General features: G+C 33.6%; 1 protein-coding gene across 3 annotated transcripts; it reads left to right on the forward strand.

The window, feature by feature from the left end:
• The first annotated feature begins 288 nt into the window (after window positions 1–288).
• Window positions 289–16,049, forward strand: LOC110649819 (adenylate kinase 5, chloroplastic). 3 transcript variants are annotated; one of them, XM_021804531.2, is made up of 20 exons: window positions 289–588; window positions 666–767; window positions 1,442–1,570; window positions 1,651–1,785; window positions 2,477–2,623; window positions 7,618–7,692; window positions 7,790–7,883; window positions 8,705–8,757; window positions 8,882–9,010; window positions 10,009–10,044; window positions 10,111–10,191; window positions 10,273–10,411; window positions 11,826–11,905; window positions 12,016–12,081; window positions 12,869–12,898; window positions 12,978–13,087; window positions 15,167–15,304; window positions 15,452–15,481; window positions 15,562–15,601; window positions 15,689–16,049. In XM_021804531.2, the coding sequence occupies exons 1-19, from the start codon at window positions 373–375 to the stop codon at window positions 15,584–15,586; spliced, it is 1,815 nt and encodes a 604-aa protein (XP_021660223.2). In that variant the 5' UTR covers window positions 289–372; the 3' UTR covers window positions 15,587–15,601; window positions 15,689–16,049. The 3 variants fall into 3 exon arrangements, with proteins under 3 accessions (XP_021660223.2, XP_057995553.1, XP_021660222.2); XM_021804530.2 differs by having other exon boundaries at window positions 290–588; window positions 15,562–16,049; XM_058139570.1 differs by lacking the exons at window positions 15,562–15,601; window positions 15,689–16,049 and having other exon boundaries at window positions 15,452–15,485.
• The last annotated feature ends 4,687 nt before the right edge of the window (window positions 16,050–20,736 follow it).

Consider the following 20,736-nt stretch of genomic DNA (forward strand, 5'->3'; position numbering starts at 1 on the left):
ATAAATTATTAGATTTTATTGATAATTTATTAATATATTATATAATATTATATTATATATATAAAAACTTAATAAAAAATTATATCTAAAAAAAAACAATAAATATATAAAATAAATAAAATAACATGCAACGTAGATTAATGAATTGATAAATTTCTAATTGATGTGGCACAGATTAATATTTTTTTAGTGTAGATTAAACTCGATATTTAATAATTAAAAGATTAAAATCCATTACAATTTTTTTTAAAAAAAAAAAAAAAACCCAAAAATGTGTGGTGTCAGTTAATCCGTTGATGGCTACCTCCTCCTAAAGCCTTCCTTTCTCTAAGCTCTCTGTGTGCGTCTGTGGAACGAACACAGCAACCAACAATGTTGCCCACTTCACTTTCATCTCTCCACGCCACCACTTCCTCTTCCGCACCATCTCTTTTCCCTCTTTCCACTTCCTGTCCCTACCCTTCTTCTTCTTCTTCTTGTTCTTCTTCTTTCTCTCTTTCTTTCCAACCATCTTCTCACCAGCCTCGCCGTCTCCTCTCCTTTGCTCCCAACTTCAACACCCATATCAGGCGAAACTCAAAACCCAAGGTTTGCCTTTTGCGTGCTTTCATGGGTTATAAACACAAATTCCTACTGTTTAATCTCTGTTAATTTCGTTTGGGCAGGTTTTGAAGGTCCATTGTTCCACAAGTGAACCATTGAAGGTCATGATATCAGGAGCACCGGCATCCGGGAAAGGCACTCAGTGCGAGCTAATGGTGAACAAGGTAATCCCATTTCATGTTTATAATCTCAATTTAGTATATTTGTTTCGTCTTTCTTCGTTTCAAGCCATTTATGTGATTCTTATTGTTACTTGCTAAGATTTGGAGTATTTTTCCAAAAAATTTTAATTTTTCTTGGAAAATTTCTTGTAATGTCTCAACACTTAGCTTGCTGCTGAGTAAAAATTATGGTAATGTCTCAACACTCGGCTCGCTGTTGAGTAAAAATATATGGTGAGTGATGTTTGGACAGCCAATGAGGAAAGGCTGCCCTGAATTTGTGTTATTGATTTTTTTTTTTTTTTAATGATGTGAACCAAATTTCTGAATTCTTACCAATGTGACTTTTTTTTATTATTTTCTTAATTTTCTCAGAATTCTAATTAGCATGATAGTACCGATTATCCACTACTGACAGCCAAGATTAACCTAATAAGATGCCAGAATTAAGAATACTAGGGTTCAAAAAATTGTGCCTGGTTGGAGAAAGTTCTTTCTTTTTTCTCCTTTGAGTAAAAGTAGGTGTGTTGAGCTTGTGGTAGAAGATGGTAGTCTCACTGCATATTTTGCTTATTTTTTTGGTTTTCTGAAAGAGTATCTTGCAGCCCCAGTCTCTCAAATTGAAGCAATGGCTTGCATATTTTCACTAGTTTTTTTGGTGTCTCTTGATTCTGCAGTTTGGATTGGTGCATATATCAACGGGTGATCTACTGAGGGCTGAAGTATCTGCTGGGACAGATATTGGAGAAAAAGCTAAAGAGTTCATGAATGCTGGTCGTCTGGTTCCCGATGAAATTGTGGCAGCTGTACTGCAGAATTAAATCACTAGTAGAGTTCTTCTCTTTACTTTCTTTAATGGTCTATAAACAAATGTTTTATTTTGTAGATGGTGACAGCACGATTATCTCGTGAAGATGTAAAGCAAAAAGGGTGGCTATTAGACGGGTATCCACGAAGTTTGGCCCAAGCAGAAAGTTTGGAAAAATTGAAGATTAGACCAGATGTTTATGTTGTGTTGGATGTACGTAAATTTCATCTTCACATTATCTCTGCTTGTAATTTGATTATCATCTGATATTGTTGCCCTTCTACTCCTGAGAAATTATTTGGTAGCTTTTTTATTTTCATTTTGTAAGAACTGACATATTCATTGTCATACAACTTCTGCACAAGAAACAAAAGTTCCATATGATTCTGTCAATATATGAGAAATTATTGAGTGGGCCATGTTCATACTCCCTCCCACTCGCATGGGGTGTGGCCGTGGGGAACCCCCTTGATCATGAGTAGTAGGCAGCATGCTCCTGTCCCACTAAATCAGTTTTCATCAATGTACATGTAAGTCTCTCTATTCATGGAACCGATGTAAAGCTACTGCAAATTGCTAAACTCTTTATGTTTGAGTCTATGAATGTTACTTTTATTTAATTGTTAACACTGCTAAAGAAATCACATGTTTGTATTGCCAGCATTTTATTTTATATGGGTGATATGTTATTAAATTTTCTCATGTGTTGGATACTTAAATGATTCAATTTTAAAGGTGTCATTATTCTCTGTAGTAATTAAGTATTTGCATATCCATCTTTGATTTTTCTAGCATCTTAAAAATTTTTAACTCAAAAGTTATGTAACATTTTTACTGTCTTTGAAGATGTCACTTCAGTTCATGAGTAAAAAATTATTTATGAAATACATCTTTTAATACTCAGGTTCCTGATGAAATTCTGATCGACAGATGTGTTGGAAGAAGACTAGACCCAGTGACAGGGAAGATTTACCACATAAAAAATTTCCCTCCAGAGACTGAGGAGATCAAAGCGAGACTTATAACCCGTCCGGATGACACTGAGGAAAAAGTAAGACCACAATTTGCATATGCTTACATGAACACTCATGTACAATTATATTTTACCTTTGTTTCTTATTGCTCATTGTTCCATTTCTTTTACGTACTTTTGAAGACCATATGCAGAGATCAATTCAATCAACTGAATGACCACATTCTTCATCTGTAGTTGAGCTATATATTCATACAATACTTATTAAATAAAGATTAATTTAATAATCCAGCCATAACTCCAGGCATGCTAGAGGAACAGAATCAACATATGTGGTACAGATAGTTCTCATGACTTATCAAATGCACCACCTTCTCCTTTTTGCATTTTAGAAGGCTTGGTTTTTTAATATGTGTAATAACTCACCAAAACAGAATTTTAACTGAATTATGGTAAGATCTGCTCAAAGACATATTTGCTTATGTTGAAAAAGGCTTAAGAAACTCCGCCTAAGTAGTTTGGGCTTAGCCGGTCCCAAGCCCGGATAAAGGAGGAGGGTTGCGGTAGGTGACAATCAGCGTAAAAATTTCGTCACAACTTATGATATGGATTCAAATGATATAAACGTTGGGGCGTCCTCTACTTATGACGCGCTACATTGGAGCCTAGGTGTAGTGAGAAATATGCAAGGGTGTAGGGCGTTCACCGAAAGCGACGCGCCATGCCGGCGCTCGGGTGTGGTGTTAAGTGAGCAAGGGTTCCCATATCATGGACAGGTGTGGGTAAAAAAGTTAGTCCATATGACAGATAGTAGAACAGATAGTGTGACAGATAGTAGAACAGATAGTGTAACAGAACACAAGATAGACATAGAAAACAATTGAAGATATCATAGAAGGAGACCAATTAGGAAGAAACAGGATAGGAGGAGGATCATGGTTGGTACTTGGAATGTTGGATCACTTATAGGAAAATTAATGGAGCTTGTGGATACCTTGGAAAGGAGAAGGGTGAATATTGCTTGCATTCAGAAGACTAAATGGGTAGGAGAGAAAAGTAAGGAAGTGGGTAATTCATGGTACAAACTGTGGTTTACCGGAAAGGAGAGTAGAAGGAGAAACAATAAATGTAGTTAGTGCTTATGCCCCACAAATAGGACTAGATAGTGAGAGTAAACAAAAGTTTTGAAAAGATATGGATGATTTAATGCAAAGTATACCGAATGAAGAGAATGTTTTCATTGATGGAGATTTGAATGGACATGTAGGAAGTGATAGACAAGGTTATGAGAATGTTAATGGAGGTTTTGATTTTGGCAGTCGAAATGAGGAGGGAAAAAGCATCCTGAATTTTGCTATAGCGTACGACCTAATACTAGCAAATACTTACTTTATAAAAAAAGTCACATTTAGTGACTTTCAAAAGTGGGCAACATAGAAGCCAAATCGATTTCCTCTTAACCAGGAAGACAAATAGAGCTCTATGCAAGGATTGTAAGGTCATTCCCGGAGAGGCTTTAACAAGTCAACATCGGTTGGTGGTCTTGGATGTCAAGTTTAGGAACAATTCAAATAAGGTTAGAAGAAATAGTGTAGCTCGAACAAAGTGGTGGGAGTTCAAAGGAGTAAAGCAAGTGAAGTTCAAAAATGAGCTTCTCGAGTCTGAAGTATGGAAGCTGGATATGGAGGCCAATGATATATGGATATAGATGGCATCAAAGATTAGAGAAGTAGTTAGAAAAGTACTTGGAGAGTCTAAAGGACATGGACCACCCTCAAAAGAGAGATGGTGGTGGAATGAGGAAGTACGAAAGGCAGTGAAGAGAAAAAGGGAATGGTATAAGAAATTACCTAAATGTGATAATAATGAGGCATATGAACAGTACAAGATAACAAAGAAAGAGGCAAAAAAGGCAGTTAGTCAAGTAAGAGCACAAACCTTTGAAAAGTTATATGAGAAACTTGGAACTAAAGAAGGGGAGAAAGATATTTATTGATTAGCAAGGAGGAGAGAAAAGAAATATCAAGATCTCAATTAAGTTAGGTGCATTAAGGATAAAGAAGGAAAAGTGTTGGTGAAAGATGAAGACATTAAAGAAAGATGGAGAAATTATTTTAATGATCTCTTTAATAATAGTCAAAATAGTAATAGCGTGAATATAGACTATAGAACAATAGAAAAGAATGTAAATTATACGAGAAGGATTAGATCTTTAGAAGTAAAGGAAGCACTTGAGAGAATGAAAGTGGGTAAAGCCTGTGGACCCGATGAAATAACAATTGAAGTGTGGAAGTGTTTAGGAGATATGGGAGTGGTATGGTTAACTAAATTATTTAATAAGATTCTAAACTCAAAGAAAATGCCTGATGAATGGAGGAGTTTTTTAGTACCTATTTTTAAAAATAAGGGAGACATACAGAGTTGCTCAAACTATAGAGGAATTAAACTCATGAGCCATACTATGAAGTTGTGGGAGAGAATTGTGGAGCATCGATTACGTCATGATACTTCTATCTATCTCAATCAATTTGGTTTCATGCCCGGTCATTCAACTATGGAAGCGATCTTTCTCATTAGAAGCTTGAAGGAGAAATATAGAGATGTGAAGAAAGATCTACACATGGTTTTTATTGATTTGGAGAAGGCTTATGATAGTGTTCCAAGAGATGTCTTATGGAATGTGTTAGAACAAAAGAGGGTATCTATTAGGTACATACAAGTGTTGCAAGATATGTATGAAGGAGCAACTACTATTGTGTGCACAGTGGGAGGGGACACAAGAGATTTTCCGATCTCAATTGAATTACACCAAGGATCAACCATAAGACCTTACCTTTTTACATTAGTTTTAGATGAATTGATGAAACATATACAAGAGAGTATTTCTTGGTGCATGATGTTTGCGGATGATATTATTCTGATAGATGAGACACGAGAAGGAGTAAATATAAAGCTAGAGCTTGGGAGAAGTACTCTAGAGTCAAAGGGTTTTAAGTTAAGTAGAACAAAGACATAATACATGCATTGCAAGTTCAGTGAAGGCCAAACTGGTGATAGGGAAGGAGTTAGTTTGAATGGAGTGGTACTGTCCCAAAGTAATCACTTTAAATATCTAGGCTCAGTCCTTCAAGTAGATGGGGGATGTGAGGAGGATGTTAGTCATAGGATTAAAGTCGGATGGTTGAAGTGGAGACGTGCCACGGGAGTTTTATGTGATCGCAAGATTCCCAATAAGTTGAAAGGAAAATTTTACCGTACAGTCATACGACCGGCTATGTTATATGGTAGTGAGTGTTGGGCACTGAAAGAGTCATATGCGTCTAAGATAAGAGTTGCAGAGATGAGAATGTTAAGGTGGATGAGTGGCCATACTAGACTAGATAAAGTCTGTAATGAGAGTATTAGAGAAAATGTAGGAATGGTGCAAATTGAAGATAAGTTGAGAGAAGGGAGATTGAGTTGGTTTGGTCATGTGAAACGTAGACATACGGAGGCTCCAGTTAGACAAGTAGAGCATATTAGATTAGAGGATAGAAAGAAAAAAAGGAATAGACCTAAATTGACTTGGAGGAGAGTAGTACAACATGACCTAGAAGTATTACACATTTCTGAGGATTTAACCCAAAATCCTTTAGAGTGGAGAAAGCGAATCCATATAGTTGACTCCAAATTTTTGAGATAAAGGCTTAGTTGAGTTGAGTTGAGTTGTTGAAAAAGGCTTAAGAGAAGGGAGGGAGAAGTTGAGGCTTTGTTTAGTTATAGAAAACTTTTTCCATTTTCATTTTCCAGTTTTCCATGTTTTCTAATTTTCCATTTTCCAATTGAAAAATTGAAAATCTGGAAAAAAAATGTTCACTTGTTAATTTTCTAGAACTCTATTTTTCTATTTCACTTAGCTCTTTTTTTTTTTGGTTAAAATAAAAACTTACATGTTAAATGCTAATTGTTTGAATAAATTATCAAAAGAAGTTATATGAATATTTTTGGATCAGATTGAAATTCTTGTCAATTTATAAATACATCTTAAATCTATAAATACCATGACAAACATTATGAAAATGGTCTAAATATTTTCTGGTAGCATAAAATTTAAATACTAATAATAATGTGGTTTATTAAAAAATTAAAAGCATGAAGATAGCGTGCATTGAGGTTTGACCTTGATTTTTATCTAGATATAAATTTGTTGATGTAGCATTTTAATTGAAAATTTTTAAATTATTTACATTTTAATAATAAAAACTTGCATAAAAAGATTGGAATCCTTGGGACTTGAATACCATGCTGCATGATTATGAGACCAACTGGTCTAACATCAACAAAAATATTTAAAAAAAAAAAAAAAAAAAAAAACCAAGATTATTGGTGCTGGGATTCAAAGCCAGCACCAAAATGCTGCAAGGAAGCAAAACATGGGAAATTCCATGTTTTCACTTAAAGAATACTTCTCGGTTCTTTAAAAAAAAAACATGGAGAATTACTTGAGGTGTTCTCTGGAACGTAATGTAAAAATGGAAAATTTGGAAAAACATTTTCGAATTTTCTATTTAGAAAATTTTAACAACTAAACAATAAATTTTGTTTTCCATTTTCTTAGAAAAATTTTCTGGAAAACAGGTGTTGTTTTCCACAACTAAACAGAACCTGAATTTCTCATGTCACGTACTTGTGTAATTTGAAATGCCCTTTCCCTCCTGATGTAGAAGCCAATGCACATAGCAATTTTTTTTTTTTCATGTTTTCCATGTATTTAAGACTTTTGGGTGATGAAACTGATGTCATATAAAAAACTTGCTTTTACATTTAACTATTTTGTAGGTTACAAGTAACAAGATTCTATTTTTAAAACTACCTCCAATAGTTTTTGTTTCTAAGTTGTGTGTTATAAGCTAATGCCCTGCAGTTTTCTGTTTAATTGGTTATGATTAAGTTTATAAATGCCCATTTGCTTTTCATGAAACAATGTACTCAAACATTTATTCTGTTATCTGTTTGAAAGTTGAAACTCTTTTATAATTTAATCTAACTCAAGTATTTGACACCTGACAAGTATTTTCCTCAACTTGTGTTAGGTAAAGTCGCGTCTTGAAATATACAAGCAAAATGTTGAAGCAATTTTATCCACTTATTCGAACATTATGAAGACGGTAACTTCAAACTTTCTTATCATTTCTGTTCTTTTACAGATTATATGAATTCACTGCCAGCAATTTTTATATGTTGCATTATCTTTTTAAAATTCAGATTGATGGAAGCCGCCCAAAAGAAGTAGTTTTTGAAGAAATATATTCTTTGCTGTCTGAAGTGCAGAAAGATAAAGTGAAATTGATTAAATCTGGTAAATTTTTCAAAGTGCATCATGTAAGTTTGCATGTTGATTGGATTTTATAGTCTAGTTCATTGCTTGTCCTACACTGGTCAAGAAGAAAAATATTTGCATTGCATGAACATGTTTTAGACGGATTCTTGAATTTATCTGTTGGCTATAAAAAACTTAGTTTAATTCACCAAGAGATTTGATTCCAAGATTCTGACTTTGGTTTTATTTTTGGAACAATTAAACATAATGGTAATTACAGAAAATACTCATAACTTGATTTCATTTCCACCTGTATTGCAGTGATTCAAACACAATATCACAAAAAAAAAAAAAAAAAAGATTTGTTCATTTCTTTGTTTAGTGAATAAGTGAAAGGAGTTGTGTTTCATTTCCATTTCCAAAGCAAATCAAAAGGGCTCTAATATCCCAGACTGTCACTTTCTCCCCTGACCTGGCCTGTTATTTGGGCTAACACCAGGTTGCTGCTACTATGTGTTGCTTACTTCTATGCCATTTTTGCTTCCTTGATGCTTGTTTCCGAAGCCTATACCACCACATTATATGCGACATCTATATTAAAATTTTTGGGACTTCATGATTTTATGGTTTTCTTTTTTATAAGAATTTTTTTGAACATGTGGCCTTGTGCTTGCTTTCAAGTTAAGCAGCTTAAAATTTAATATATGTACATATTCAACAAGTTGACGACTGTTGACTGCATGTGAAACTTTGATCTGTGTTGTGAAATCCTATTATTCATATGACTTCATACTATATATCAGTTGTTAACTTCAACTTCTGTGATTTATGCAAGCTTATTTTTTCTATCTCTATTCCAGGAAACGTAAAACCAGAAGGTGAGAGCAGTTCTAATCAGGCACCAGTTTACCAGGTATACAGTTATACTGGGAACAGTACAATTTAATAATTTTTTTTTCTTTCGTCAAATTTGTTTTTCCTTTAATGAAAGCAAAGTAGTATATATTTTTCTCTCATTTCTTTTTAATTTTTTACAGGATAAATGGAGAGGAATTCCTACTAGATTAAACAATATCCCTCATTCCAGAGAAATCCGGAATTATTTTTATGATGATGTTCTGCAAGGCACACAGAGAGCTGTAAATGATGGAAGAATGCGATTAAAGGTTAGATATAAGTGTTCAGCTCTTTTCAATTAGATATTTGATAACCATGATTGCAAATAACAGGGTTTTGTTATTAATCAAGCAACAAGTTGCCTTCTATATTGCATTTGTTGAATTCATTTAACTGTTTAACTTTGTTCTGCAGCCATTTGCAATGAGTTTTACATTATCATGTTAAATTATACCTCTGAATTTAAAGAATTGATGAATTTCAATGCACTTGATTGAGGGAAATCATTTCCCGGAAATGATGGATTAATCTTCCCTTATTTAGTTGGTGAAGGATAGGCAGGCAGCACTCATGTATATCAATCATACTTTCTTATTGTTAACCTAATCCAGAGCAGATTTTCCCAGTTGGTCTTCTTTGGTCTGAATGTAGCTTTAAAACCATATAGGTCCAGTGGCTGAGTTTTAACTTCCACACTAGCCTCCTGGAAGAGAAATTTGATGTATAAAAATCTAGCTGCGAAACTTTGAGAATTTCATTCCTCATTAAGCAATAGACTTTTATTTGTTAATTTTGTTTTTTCCATCAAATGGCATTAATGACCTTTTTCCTTTATTGTTAATAAGATCAAAGCCTTGACTTCTACCACTCAGGTGGCGGTCTTATCATTGATGTCAGACATCATTGGCAAATGGCAATGAATTGCATAGTTCCTTTGAATCTTGAAAGCCAGAACATGTAATATAGAATCATTGCACTAGATATATATATATATTTTAAAGAAGAGTAGTTAGGCTTGGGCAAGAAATTATTTTCGTTCTACTAATAGCAAGGAACAAATTTCGTATGTTAGCAATGCATAAAAAAATGCTTGTCTGGTGTCTGTTTGTCTGTATTTCTGTTTGTGTTTATGTGAAGAGAGAGAAACTGTTTTGTACTTGTAGTTGCAGTTAAATAAAATGTCTTACTCTATAGATTTAGAATTCATAATCATGTTCCCACCAATGCTGCATTAACTTCTGTCTGTCCTGTTATTCCAAATTGACAGGTGGAGATTGCTATTCCAGAGCTGAACCCAGAAATGGTAAGGGAATTTGTATTTTAAGTTCCCTGTAAATTTATTTGGATTTGACCCTCTCTTGTGATGCAGGATGTTTATCGGATAGGCACCTTGATGGAACTGGTTCGAGTTCTTGCTCTTTCATTTGCTGATGATGGAAAACGTGTCAAGGTAGTTTGCATTCGGCGGATATACAGTACTATAAAGTTGCTTGTTTCAACTGTTTATTTAGAGATTTGTTCTGTCATTCAGGTTTGTGTTCAAGGGTCTATGGGGCAAGGCGCGCTTGCTGGAATGCCACTGCAACTTTCAGGTACTCGAAAGATCTTGGAGTTTATGGATTGGGGGGATTATGGAGCTCTGGGAACGTTTATCAAGATTGGATCTATAGGTACAAGATTATATTGAAAATATTTTCTTTTATGACATAATGCTTGCAATTTCATGTTGCCTCTATCTGGTATTTTTCCATACTAGATGGGTTATATTATCCAGGATTTTTTTTTTTTTTTTGTAATTCTTTTGATAATTCATTCCTTCTCCAAAACAGTTGTGAAAAGGCTTGTATGTCGTTTATAACATGATGATAAATAACATAAAACACTTCTACATAACATCATACACCCGGAGTGTTGGGAATTTGGTAAATCACTTGCAAGTTGCATTCATTAACATTTGAAAATAGTTTGGTCCCTCACAAATGAATTGCATCTTTGGCTGCTTAAAATTGGGTAACCAAGACAAAAAATATGAAAAATTCTAATCCGTTTCATTAATTTAAGCATATATATTCTACTAATGCACTGAATGGAGGCACATAGTATGTTATAGTCAGCCCACAAGTTGAAGCATAAGCAGCTGTTTCTATCACAAAGTGGTAGATATTTACCAACTCCTTTAGCTACTCTCCCTGTCTAGCAGTGATCTTGTTGATTTCCGCAGAAGAGACTTTATTTCATGTGTGAACATCCAGAGGCATAAAATCTTTTAGCAAACAAATTTAAAGATTCATAACCATCAATGTTTGTTCGTTTTTATTGCAGCAATTATATTGCCGCTGTGTGAGGCAATATGATAACATATTAAATGTTTGGAACTCTTTTCCAATATAGCATTCTTTCCTTCTTTCTTTATCTTTCTCTCCACTGTAATTATCTTATTAATTTTCAATGTGATTTACGTCATAATCCAGCCACCAATAGAATGCATGTCATTAATTTGTTCTCTCTTGTCAAATAGAATATAACTACCATCCATATCTTCTTTGTTGTCCTATAAAGTAAACTTTTCTCAGCATCATCCTTGTCTCTCCTGTGTATGTATTCTTCTGAGATTATATGTACAGGTCAAATAGTTAGAATTTTATTCATGCAATTCAAGAGCTCATTAGAATAAATAATCAACTTAGTCTAGTGTCAATCTTATTAGTTGGAGTCTGCTACATGAATCCTTATCCTCCATTCTACCTTGTTTAGGACTCTATTTTCAGGAATATATAGAGATGCTGAATATTCTTTGACTGCTTCGATCCATGTCGTTGGTTTATCCCTATCATCTTTTCACTCTCATAACTTATCTGAAGAATTCTCATTTTAAAATTATAATGACAGACAGGTCCAGAAAATTTTTATTATATAAATTCTAGTGCAATCTATGCTGCAACAGTTTTCTTGTTTGCTGGTTTTGGTGATTTAGAAGGTTCAAAGGGAAATTATATCTTATCTAAGCATTAACTTTGTACAGTAATTATTGAGTGAGTCCTATTTATTAACTTTTTTAATTTTATTATTTTCTCTCAATTACAGGTGCAAGAGAAGTTGAGGAACAGGATGACATCTTCATATTAGTGGCACCTCAAAATGCAGTAGGGAATTGCATTATAGATGTAAGGAGCTAGACTAGAGAGAAAATGCTTCATTATGTCATTACTAAAGACATTTATTTGGCATGTTTTAGTTAGATCTTTTTTATTTTAACCTTAAATTAAATATACAGGATCTAAAGGCCATGACAGATTCTGCTGGGAATCGACCAGTTATTCTTGTTAATCCTAGGCTGAAGGTCAATATCCTTATCTATTGTTTAGCTGAATTTCTTATCATAGAATGATTTCCACATTAAGAAAGAAAAAGGGTACACCTATCCTGATTTTCATATATGTACTTGATGGCTGTGTGAATAGGAACATCTTTAATATTCTAATGTTGTTAGGACATGGTACAGAGAGTACAATTAATGGACATGCATTACCATACTAAACTTTGCACCAGTCCAGATTTAGATGGGGTCAACTACAAGAATTGTTCTCCATTTAATGTTTGGGCCTTTGGGGCTAAACTCTTTACTATCTAATTTGCTGACGTGCTTGCTGCACAAAATCTGGATTTCTTCTAATTTATTGTAGACATATGGTGCCTTATTGGTTGCAAGATTTAGCTATTTCATCCAAAATCATTTGCTGTGATTCAGCTGTCTTGCCTGCATAAATTGCGCATTAATGTTTTAGTTTTCTGTTTTATTTCATTTCTTTTACTCTTAGCTTTTCTGTTGAGCTTGCTTTATCCAGAGGCTAGAGATCATGCGTTCAAATTGCTAAAACAGCCTCCTTGCAAATGCAAGGGAAATTCTGTGTACGTCGTCCCAAGAGGCTACAATGTAGGAGGCCTTGTGCATTTGGACATCCTTTTCATTTTCGTTTTCTTTTGTTTCCATACATAATAATTAGTCCTTCCTGTAGCATCAGATTATGTTATAGTCAAAAGTCCAAAACCCACTTTCTGTAAACGAAACTCTAAATGGTTAGTTCTATGAATATATAACATACTCTTTTGGTTCTCTTCAATTTCAGGATTTACCTGGTTCAAGTGGCATAATGCAAGTAAGTCAATATCAGCAAGCTTAGGTAATTGACAATAATAGAAGTCCATCAGATCCCTACTAATCTACTTCCTCTGTAGACAATGGGCCGAGAAAAGAGACTGGAGTATGCTGCTTCTTTTGAAAATTGCTATTCCTTCCGGCTTCTCTACTATGCAGGAACTCAGTATCCTATCATGGGAGCTCTTAGGTAAGAATTTTACAAAAACTAGCAATTCTGAGCTATCCATGTTTTGATCTAGTGTATTTGTGGTGCTTTCATTAAACAATTCTTTGTCTTGTTAGTTCTTTGAGCTTAACAGAAATTCTTCAGATTTTAGATAATTTCGTCATCCTACCATCCAAATACTAGGGAATGTGGCTTTTGTGGCTAATGAAGTAGAAAGAACATGCATCCTTTCTTTGTGAAGCCCCCCTCCATCTCAACGCAGTTGCAACTGTAGGAATCCAAGCTATAACCAGTGGCTGAGCCACATTACAATGAGCATAGTCAATTGATCCCACTCAACTTTATAAAAAAATTTAAAATGATATATTATATGAAATATATTTAATAATTTTAATAAATGAATTTCAATAAAATTAATAAAAAAATATAAATTGGGTCAATTTTATATTTTAAATGTGTATATATATATATATATATATATATATATATATATATATAAGAGTTTAATTATATATAAGAGTTTAATTTCAAATATTTTATAACTATACAATTCATTTACATAATATTTTAATCTTCTAAATAATATATAAAGATTTAAGTAAATACAATGTGTAATGATTATTTTAATATTTTGATGTACTAAAATAATTATAAAATGTCTTGATTATTAAAATTTATTTTGATATTGATTTTTTATTATAATTGATTAATTTATTTTAAATTTATTTGTGATTAAAAATTCAATATATTACGTTATATTATTTTACAAAATTTTATTATTATTATTATTATTATTATTATTATTATTATTATTATTATTATTATGTTTTTAAAAATGTTTTCATAGATATAATGCTATAAGGTTGAAACATCAATAGAAAGAAAATCATACATTTTTCTAGCACAAGCTAAAATTATTTATAATAATGTAAGTTACTGATGATGATACTAATGGTTATATCGACAATATGTGTTGCTTTATAAGGTGAATTGTGAGATTGTAGTGAGAATTTATTATCTTTTATTATTTATAATAATATCTTCATATCGTGCACAATTATAAATTTAAAATAATAATGAAAATTATTATTTTATGTATTTAATTTTCTTTTTTCTCTATTATTATTACATATTGAAAATTTATATATGTCCTTTTTTCATTTCAGTAAATAATTTATTATTATATATATATTTATCTTAAGTTAAGTAAAATAAAATTGTGACCCCACTTATGTAAATTTCTGGCTCCGCCCTTGGCTATAACCCAGTTATGCTTCCTCGATCTAGATCTCAACTCTATCCTTGGGTGCACCTTGCCACAATGGGATTGTTTATTGCCTTGCAGCTGGGCTTGGGCTTTGTCACTGTGCAGAAGCCTAATAAGTTTTTAATGTTCAAAAATGTGATTCTTAAACAAGTAAATTACATATAAATTTGATTACAGTTTTGATTTATCTCTATGAACACTTGGACAATTAAGTTGAAGGGTGGTTCAAGTAAACAAATATGAAGAAACAATCATAGGAGTAGCTTAGCTAACCTCTAAGGACAGTGCAGAATTTGCGTGCCTCGATCGACATATCCCAGGCTATTCTAAACATCTCCTCTTAGATTAGTATTATTATTGCTTTTATTTGTTGCTAATTGAAGTTATTATTTTTTTAAATTAATTTAGAGCATTCATTCAAAAAAGAAAAATTAAAGCATAGTTGGCTACCTTATTGCTAATTAAAATTCTTAAATGAGCATATTCACAACAATAAAACCTAGAGGAAGCCAGGTTCTTTTTTCCCATTTTACTTCTTTCAATGTTCTTATGTACTTGACACTCTCTCATGGAGTTTATGTTTTTGGCCAAGTAATGAATTTCTCTTATATGACATTTTTTATATTTTTTATTAACATTTTTGAACAATTGATCTTGTATGTAAGCCATAAATCAATTTTATATCTTGTTCACTTAAAGTGGCCAAGTCTCAAACAAACTTTTGCACTGACACTAACAAATAGAAAGATATATCATTCATCTGCAAATTCTTCTCAGCCTGAGGTACTTTTATGGACAATATTGAAAAGTAATTGTTTCCCTAACAATTTCAGGATGTCTTACCCATACCGTTATGAAATATATAAGAGGGTGGATCAACCTTCAGGTGGAGAAAAGTATGAAATCTTGTCAACATTCAGTGAAAAGCCAAGCAGTGATGATATAAATGATGCCTTCTTGGGGAAACCAAGGTAACTCAATGCTCACTGATTGCTTTATTCATATGTTAACAAAGCTCCAAGTTGCTTCTTATTTTCTTCCTTTATGTATACTTAATTAGTGCTCACAAATATTCCTTTCCTAACTTGGGTTGTGTCGTTGTGATTTACTCTTTGCAGAAATCAAGCTAAGAAAGCCTCAGGATTTTGGTAAGAAGCATCCATGTTTTCCCAAATTAGCATTATCACTTGGTCTCATAATCTTAATTGATTTATTATTTTTCTTGCAGGGGCTTCTTGAGTGGTGTATTTTAAGCAGAAATGAAAATGGTACGCAAAATATTATCCATGATGGTCAATTTTAAATTTTAGCAAGAAAAATAAGAACCTGAGATTCCCCCAAATGCTGAGTTTCAGGAATCTGTTGAGTACTACCACAGAAGCCTAAGATACAATTTGGTGAGCTAGTGTCAGTGGTTTTTTTTTTCCTTCAATAGAGCAGCTGCCAAGAAATACTATTTTTTATTATTTATTTATTTTTCTTATCTGTATATATTAGTTTCCTCAACATTTCCGTTAAGCCAAACCACAGTGTCTTGAGAAATGATGCCCATTGTGTGATATTTACAATTTTCTTACTCCTATGCTGGAAACTTGTTCTACTAGATCATAATGAAAATGTAACCAAGCTGGAATATTAGAACTGATTTCTGGCGAAAAACTTATTTAGATCTGGTGTATTAAAGACTTAAGAAGTAAACATGTGAATTACATTTTACATGTTGATCCTATAATACACGTTATGTCTTGGATCCACGATGAATCAAATTTTGATAAGAATTTTTCTTAATTTTAAATATACTGGTATTGATATTTTGCTCAGTAAAATTCTCTAATGGAGTTCTTGAATTTTTTATTCCAAATTCAATAGTATTAGCACTCTAGGTGGGCCTCTAAAGAGAAAATTATTAGATACGACTTTTACATATACAACGGTTTAATTTTGATAATTAATTATAGTGAATTTCATGCTAATCCCATCATGAGTAATGATGAGAGTAGGTCTTAAATGAGTTATATATGGGTTAAACCTAATTTATACCATACTATTATTTCAATAACAGAACACTAGGCATCCTTTATATGATTGTTACTCTACAAAAATCTAAAATATTATTGGCATTAAAATTTGATAAATTTTTCTTCAATTTTAATTTATAAATCTGTTCTTAATTTTGAATATATAAAAAAAAAAAAGAGAAAATTATTGAGATGTTTTAAGGATGATGATTTGGTGTAAGCATCATTGTTAACTTGTTATGTTAATTATTATCACCGTTCATTTAGCATTTCTCACTAAGCACATGCGTAACAACTCGTATATCATATTTAATTACTTTTTTTAGAATATTTAATTATTTATTTAAAGCTAAACACATGTATGCTGTTTATTAATTCATAAGCTTACTCTAGTGATTAAATGCACATTATTCATTTGATAAATATTAGATTTGAGTCTCACTCCCTTAAGTTATGTTTGGTAAAGCGTGATATAATGCAATATAATTAATTATATAATATAATTAAAATTATAATGTAATGTAATTATCATCACATTCTTATATTTAGTTGTAAAATAAAAATATAAATAATATAATGTAATGATAATTTTTATTTAAATATTTAATTTATTTATGGTGTCAATTAGTAGCAATAGTTGAAATGATTGGCGGTCGAATAATAGTGATAGCTAAGTATGTTGGTGGCAGTGGCGGTGATGATGACAACGATGATTAGGTGATGGTAGCAAAGTGAGATAGTGATGGTGATGGTAGTGACTAGGTGATAGATGTGACAATGGTTAGGTAATGACGGTGATAATGATATGATAGTAACAGGGTAGTAGCGGCAAGATGAGGTGGTAATAGTAATAGTAGTGATCGAACAATAATTGTAGTGATAATGAGAGTGACGGTGGTGATGATAGTGATAGTAATTGTAATAATAATAGTATTAATAATAAATAAAAAAAATCAAAATAAATAATTATAATTATATCTATTTTATTTATACACATTACATTATATATTACATTATACTAAGTATAATATATTACATTATATAATTATCATTTTATTACATATCAAACAATCTTATATTACAATTTTAATTACGTAGTATGAACTTTGATCCTCCTATTAAAATAAAAAAATCTACAAGCTTAGGAGAAGCATGCTTATTATAAAAACTAAAACCACAAAGTTCATTTTAATAATTAAATAATTAATAATTTAAAAATTAATCTAGTTAATGAGGTGTATTATATTTTTTAATTAATAAACTTATTTACAAATGTCTACATTCGATGTTGAATCTTGGCATGAAACCACGATTAAAAATATTTTTCTCCACATTAAATCTTTCTTTATTTTAAAAGTATAGAAAAGGAAAATCTTTGAATTCAAGTCATCTCCTAATTATGGGTTTATCCTATAGTTTTCTTTGCGCTTAAATTATTTATTTATTATTATTTTTTTCGTATAATTTTTATATGGCAGACTAGTCAAGAATGGAGACTTATTTCAAAGGTTTAAATTTTTATACCAAGAATCCTAATAAATTATTTATTTATTATGCCAAGAATTGTCTCAAGAATCCTAATAAAATGGCAAAGCTCATTCAACACATCCAACAAGTCAACCATCTCTCCCTTGATGACCATGATGTTGAATCCTTGTTTTCAGAACAAGATGAACCCAATGAAGAGACAATCTTTGCCCTGGACAATCCAGATGATACTTGGGAACATTTTTCTGATACTGATGATTCTGATTCAGAATTGGACAGCATTTACTCTTCTATCCTCCAGTTGACCATACCTCAGGACCAACAAGCTACTCCTATCCCTTTGATTTCTGTCCAAATTCTACCATCAAAGTATGCAAGGCCCATTCTTGTTATAGCCTTTCTTGATACAGGAGCATACAAAAGTATGATGAACCCAACCATTCTACCTCCTGAGGTGTAACACCCTAGGCAAATCCCACATCAACAAAACACGGAAGAGATGCTGGGTTTATAAGTTGGTGGTTCACAACCCCTAGTGACGCGTTTTAAAACCGTGAGGGCTTCGACCCAGAGCGGACAATATCACTAGTGGGCCGGGCCATTACATTTGTGGTATCAGAGCCGCTCCGCGTGCAACCTTGAACAATGGTGGGGCAAACCTCAGCGAGGACGCTGAGTCCCATAAGGGGGGTGGATTGTAACACCCTAGGCAAATCCCACATCGGCAAAACACGGGAGAGATGCTGGGTTTATAAGTTGGTGGTTCGTAACTCCTAGTGACGCGTTTTAAAACCGTGAGGGCTTCGGCCCAGAGCGGACAATATCACTAGTGGGCCATAACTCCTAGTGACGCGTTTTAAAACCGTGAGGGCTTCGGCCCAGAGCGGACAATATCACTAGTGGGCGGCCCACTAGTGATATTGTCCGCTCTGGCCAGCCCTCGCTTTAAAACGTCACTAGGAGTTACGAACCACCAACTTATAAACCCGGATCTCTCCGTGTTTTGCGATGTGGATTTGCCTAGGTGTTACAATCCACCCCCTTATGGGACTCGGCGTCCTCGGAGGTTTGCCACCATTGTTCAAGGTTGCACGCGAGCGCTCGATACCACAAATGTAATGGCGACACTAGTGATATTGTCCGCTCTGGGTCGAAACCCTCACGGTTTTAAAACGCGTCACTAGGAGTTACGAACCACCAACTTATAAACCCAGCATCTCTCCCGTGTTTTGCCGATGTGGGATTTGCCTAGGGTGTTACAATAGGACCCCTCATTACGAATATTTTAAAGTAGCTGATAGAAAAGTGTTTCGAACCAGCCTCATTTTCGAAAAGCCCATTGGTATTCAATTCTTTCCTGACTATACCATTTGGACTAAAGTTATTGGGTCAAATCTTCTAGAAAAGGATATCCTTATTGGGTTTGACATTTATCAACAAGCCTAACACTTGAGAATCTTGCCCACAGGACTAAAATTCAAAAGACACTTTAAACCTTTCACCACAATACCCACACTTTTCACTCTCTCGGAAGCCCCTCCAGAATTCCAGCCCCAAAAAGACTCTCTTCTTCCTCTGTGTACTGATTCACACGCAGAATTCCACCATCTTCATCCTTTATGGAAAAGACTAGAGTTCTTCATTCACCTTCCATTCAAATTAAATGAAGACATCAACCCTACCAAAGCTAGCCACCTTGGTATAAACCCATCCGACCTAGCCCTTGCTCAAACAGAATGCAAACAGTTGTTGCAACAAGGTCTAATCAAGTCTACAACTTCTCCATGGGCATGTCAAGCTTTTTATATTGAAAAAAGGTCTGAACTTCTTAGAAATAAGAAAAGACTTGTCATAGACTACAAGCCTTTGAACCATTTCCTGTAAGATGATAAGTTTCCATTGCCCAAAACAAAAGTCTTGTTTACCCAACTACATGAAGCCCTTATCTTTTCAAAGTTTGATTTAAAAGCTGGCTTCTAGCAATTGGGTATCCACCCAGAGGATAGGCTCAAAACTGCTTTTTGCATACCTACAGCCTAGCTCGCACATTGCAGTAGAATTATTAAAGTTTCCTAATAAAGATTTATCAAGAAAGCAGATACAGCAATTTCTTGGAATAATCAACTATATTAGGAGATTCCTCCCTCATGTCTCAGTCCACACTACACAGCTGTCAAAGCTATTAAAGAAAGATGCTCCACCATGGACACATGAACAGACTGAAGCTGTCAAAGCACTAAAAGCAGTGGCTCAGAACCCGTCACCACTCAAGATTCCAAGTACAGGCAAAAGAATTCTTCATACAGATGCCAGTGATACACACTGGGGTGCTTTACTCATCGAAGAACTCCATGGCTATAAAGACATTTGTGGATATGCCAGTGGAGAATTCAAACCTTTTGAAAAACACTGCTACTCAGTCTACAAAGAGATCATTGCAGTAAAAAATGGAATCAATAGGTTTGAACTACATCTCATTGGACATCATTTCACAATCCTCATGTGTCCATCTTTTCCGAGGATTCTAGAGCTCAAAAACAAGACTCTACCAAAGCCACAACTTTTAAGGCTCAAGGACTAGTTCTCAAAATATAAATTCACTGTCCAACATGTTAAGGAAAAACATAATTTGATTCCTGATCTCTTGTCAAGGCCAAATCCTGTACTCCTCCTCAACTCAACATTTTCCTTTCCCTTCATCTTCATGGCATCTTCATCCTAGATTTCTGCCTTCCTCGTCCCAGCCACAAATAGCTTTCCTCCTGGTTGCTCCTCCTCCATGAGTCTCTCACAAATCAGAGACTATGCCCGTAATCACCTATTTCACTACCAAAGTGCAATGAACACCCTAAGAATGGTCCATCCTACAACTTTTCATTTTCATCCAGATTACCAAT

Source organism: Hevea brasiliensis, chromosome 17, assembly GCF_030052815.1.
Source record: "Hevea brasiliensis isolate MT/VB/25A 57/8 chromosome 17, ASM3005281v1, whole genome shotgun sequence".
NCBI classification, from domain to species: domain Eukaryota; kingdom Viridiplantae; phylum Streptophyta; class Magnoliopsida; order Malpighiales; family Euphorbiaceae; genus Hevea; species Hevea brasiliensis.

Bases quoted from the DNA above. Each gene is read 5' to 3' on its own strand.
- LOC110649819 (XM_021804531.2), top strand. From the start codon at position 373: ATGTTGCCCACTTCACTTTCATCTCTCCACGCCACCACTTCCTCTTCC. The intron at 8,758-8,881 runs GTATACAGTTAT...AATTTTTTACAG, and splicing joins ATCAGGCACCAGTTTACCAG to GATAAATGGAGAGGAATTCC. The intron at 13,088-15,166 runs GTAAGAATTTTA...TAACAATTTCAG, and splicing joins CCTATCATGGGAGCTCTTAG to GATGTCTTACCCATACCGTT.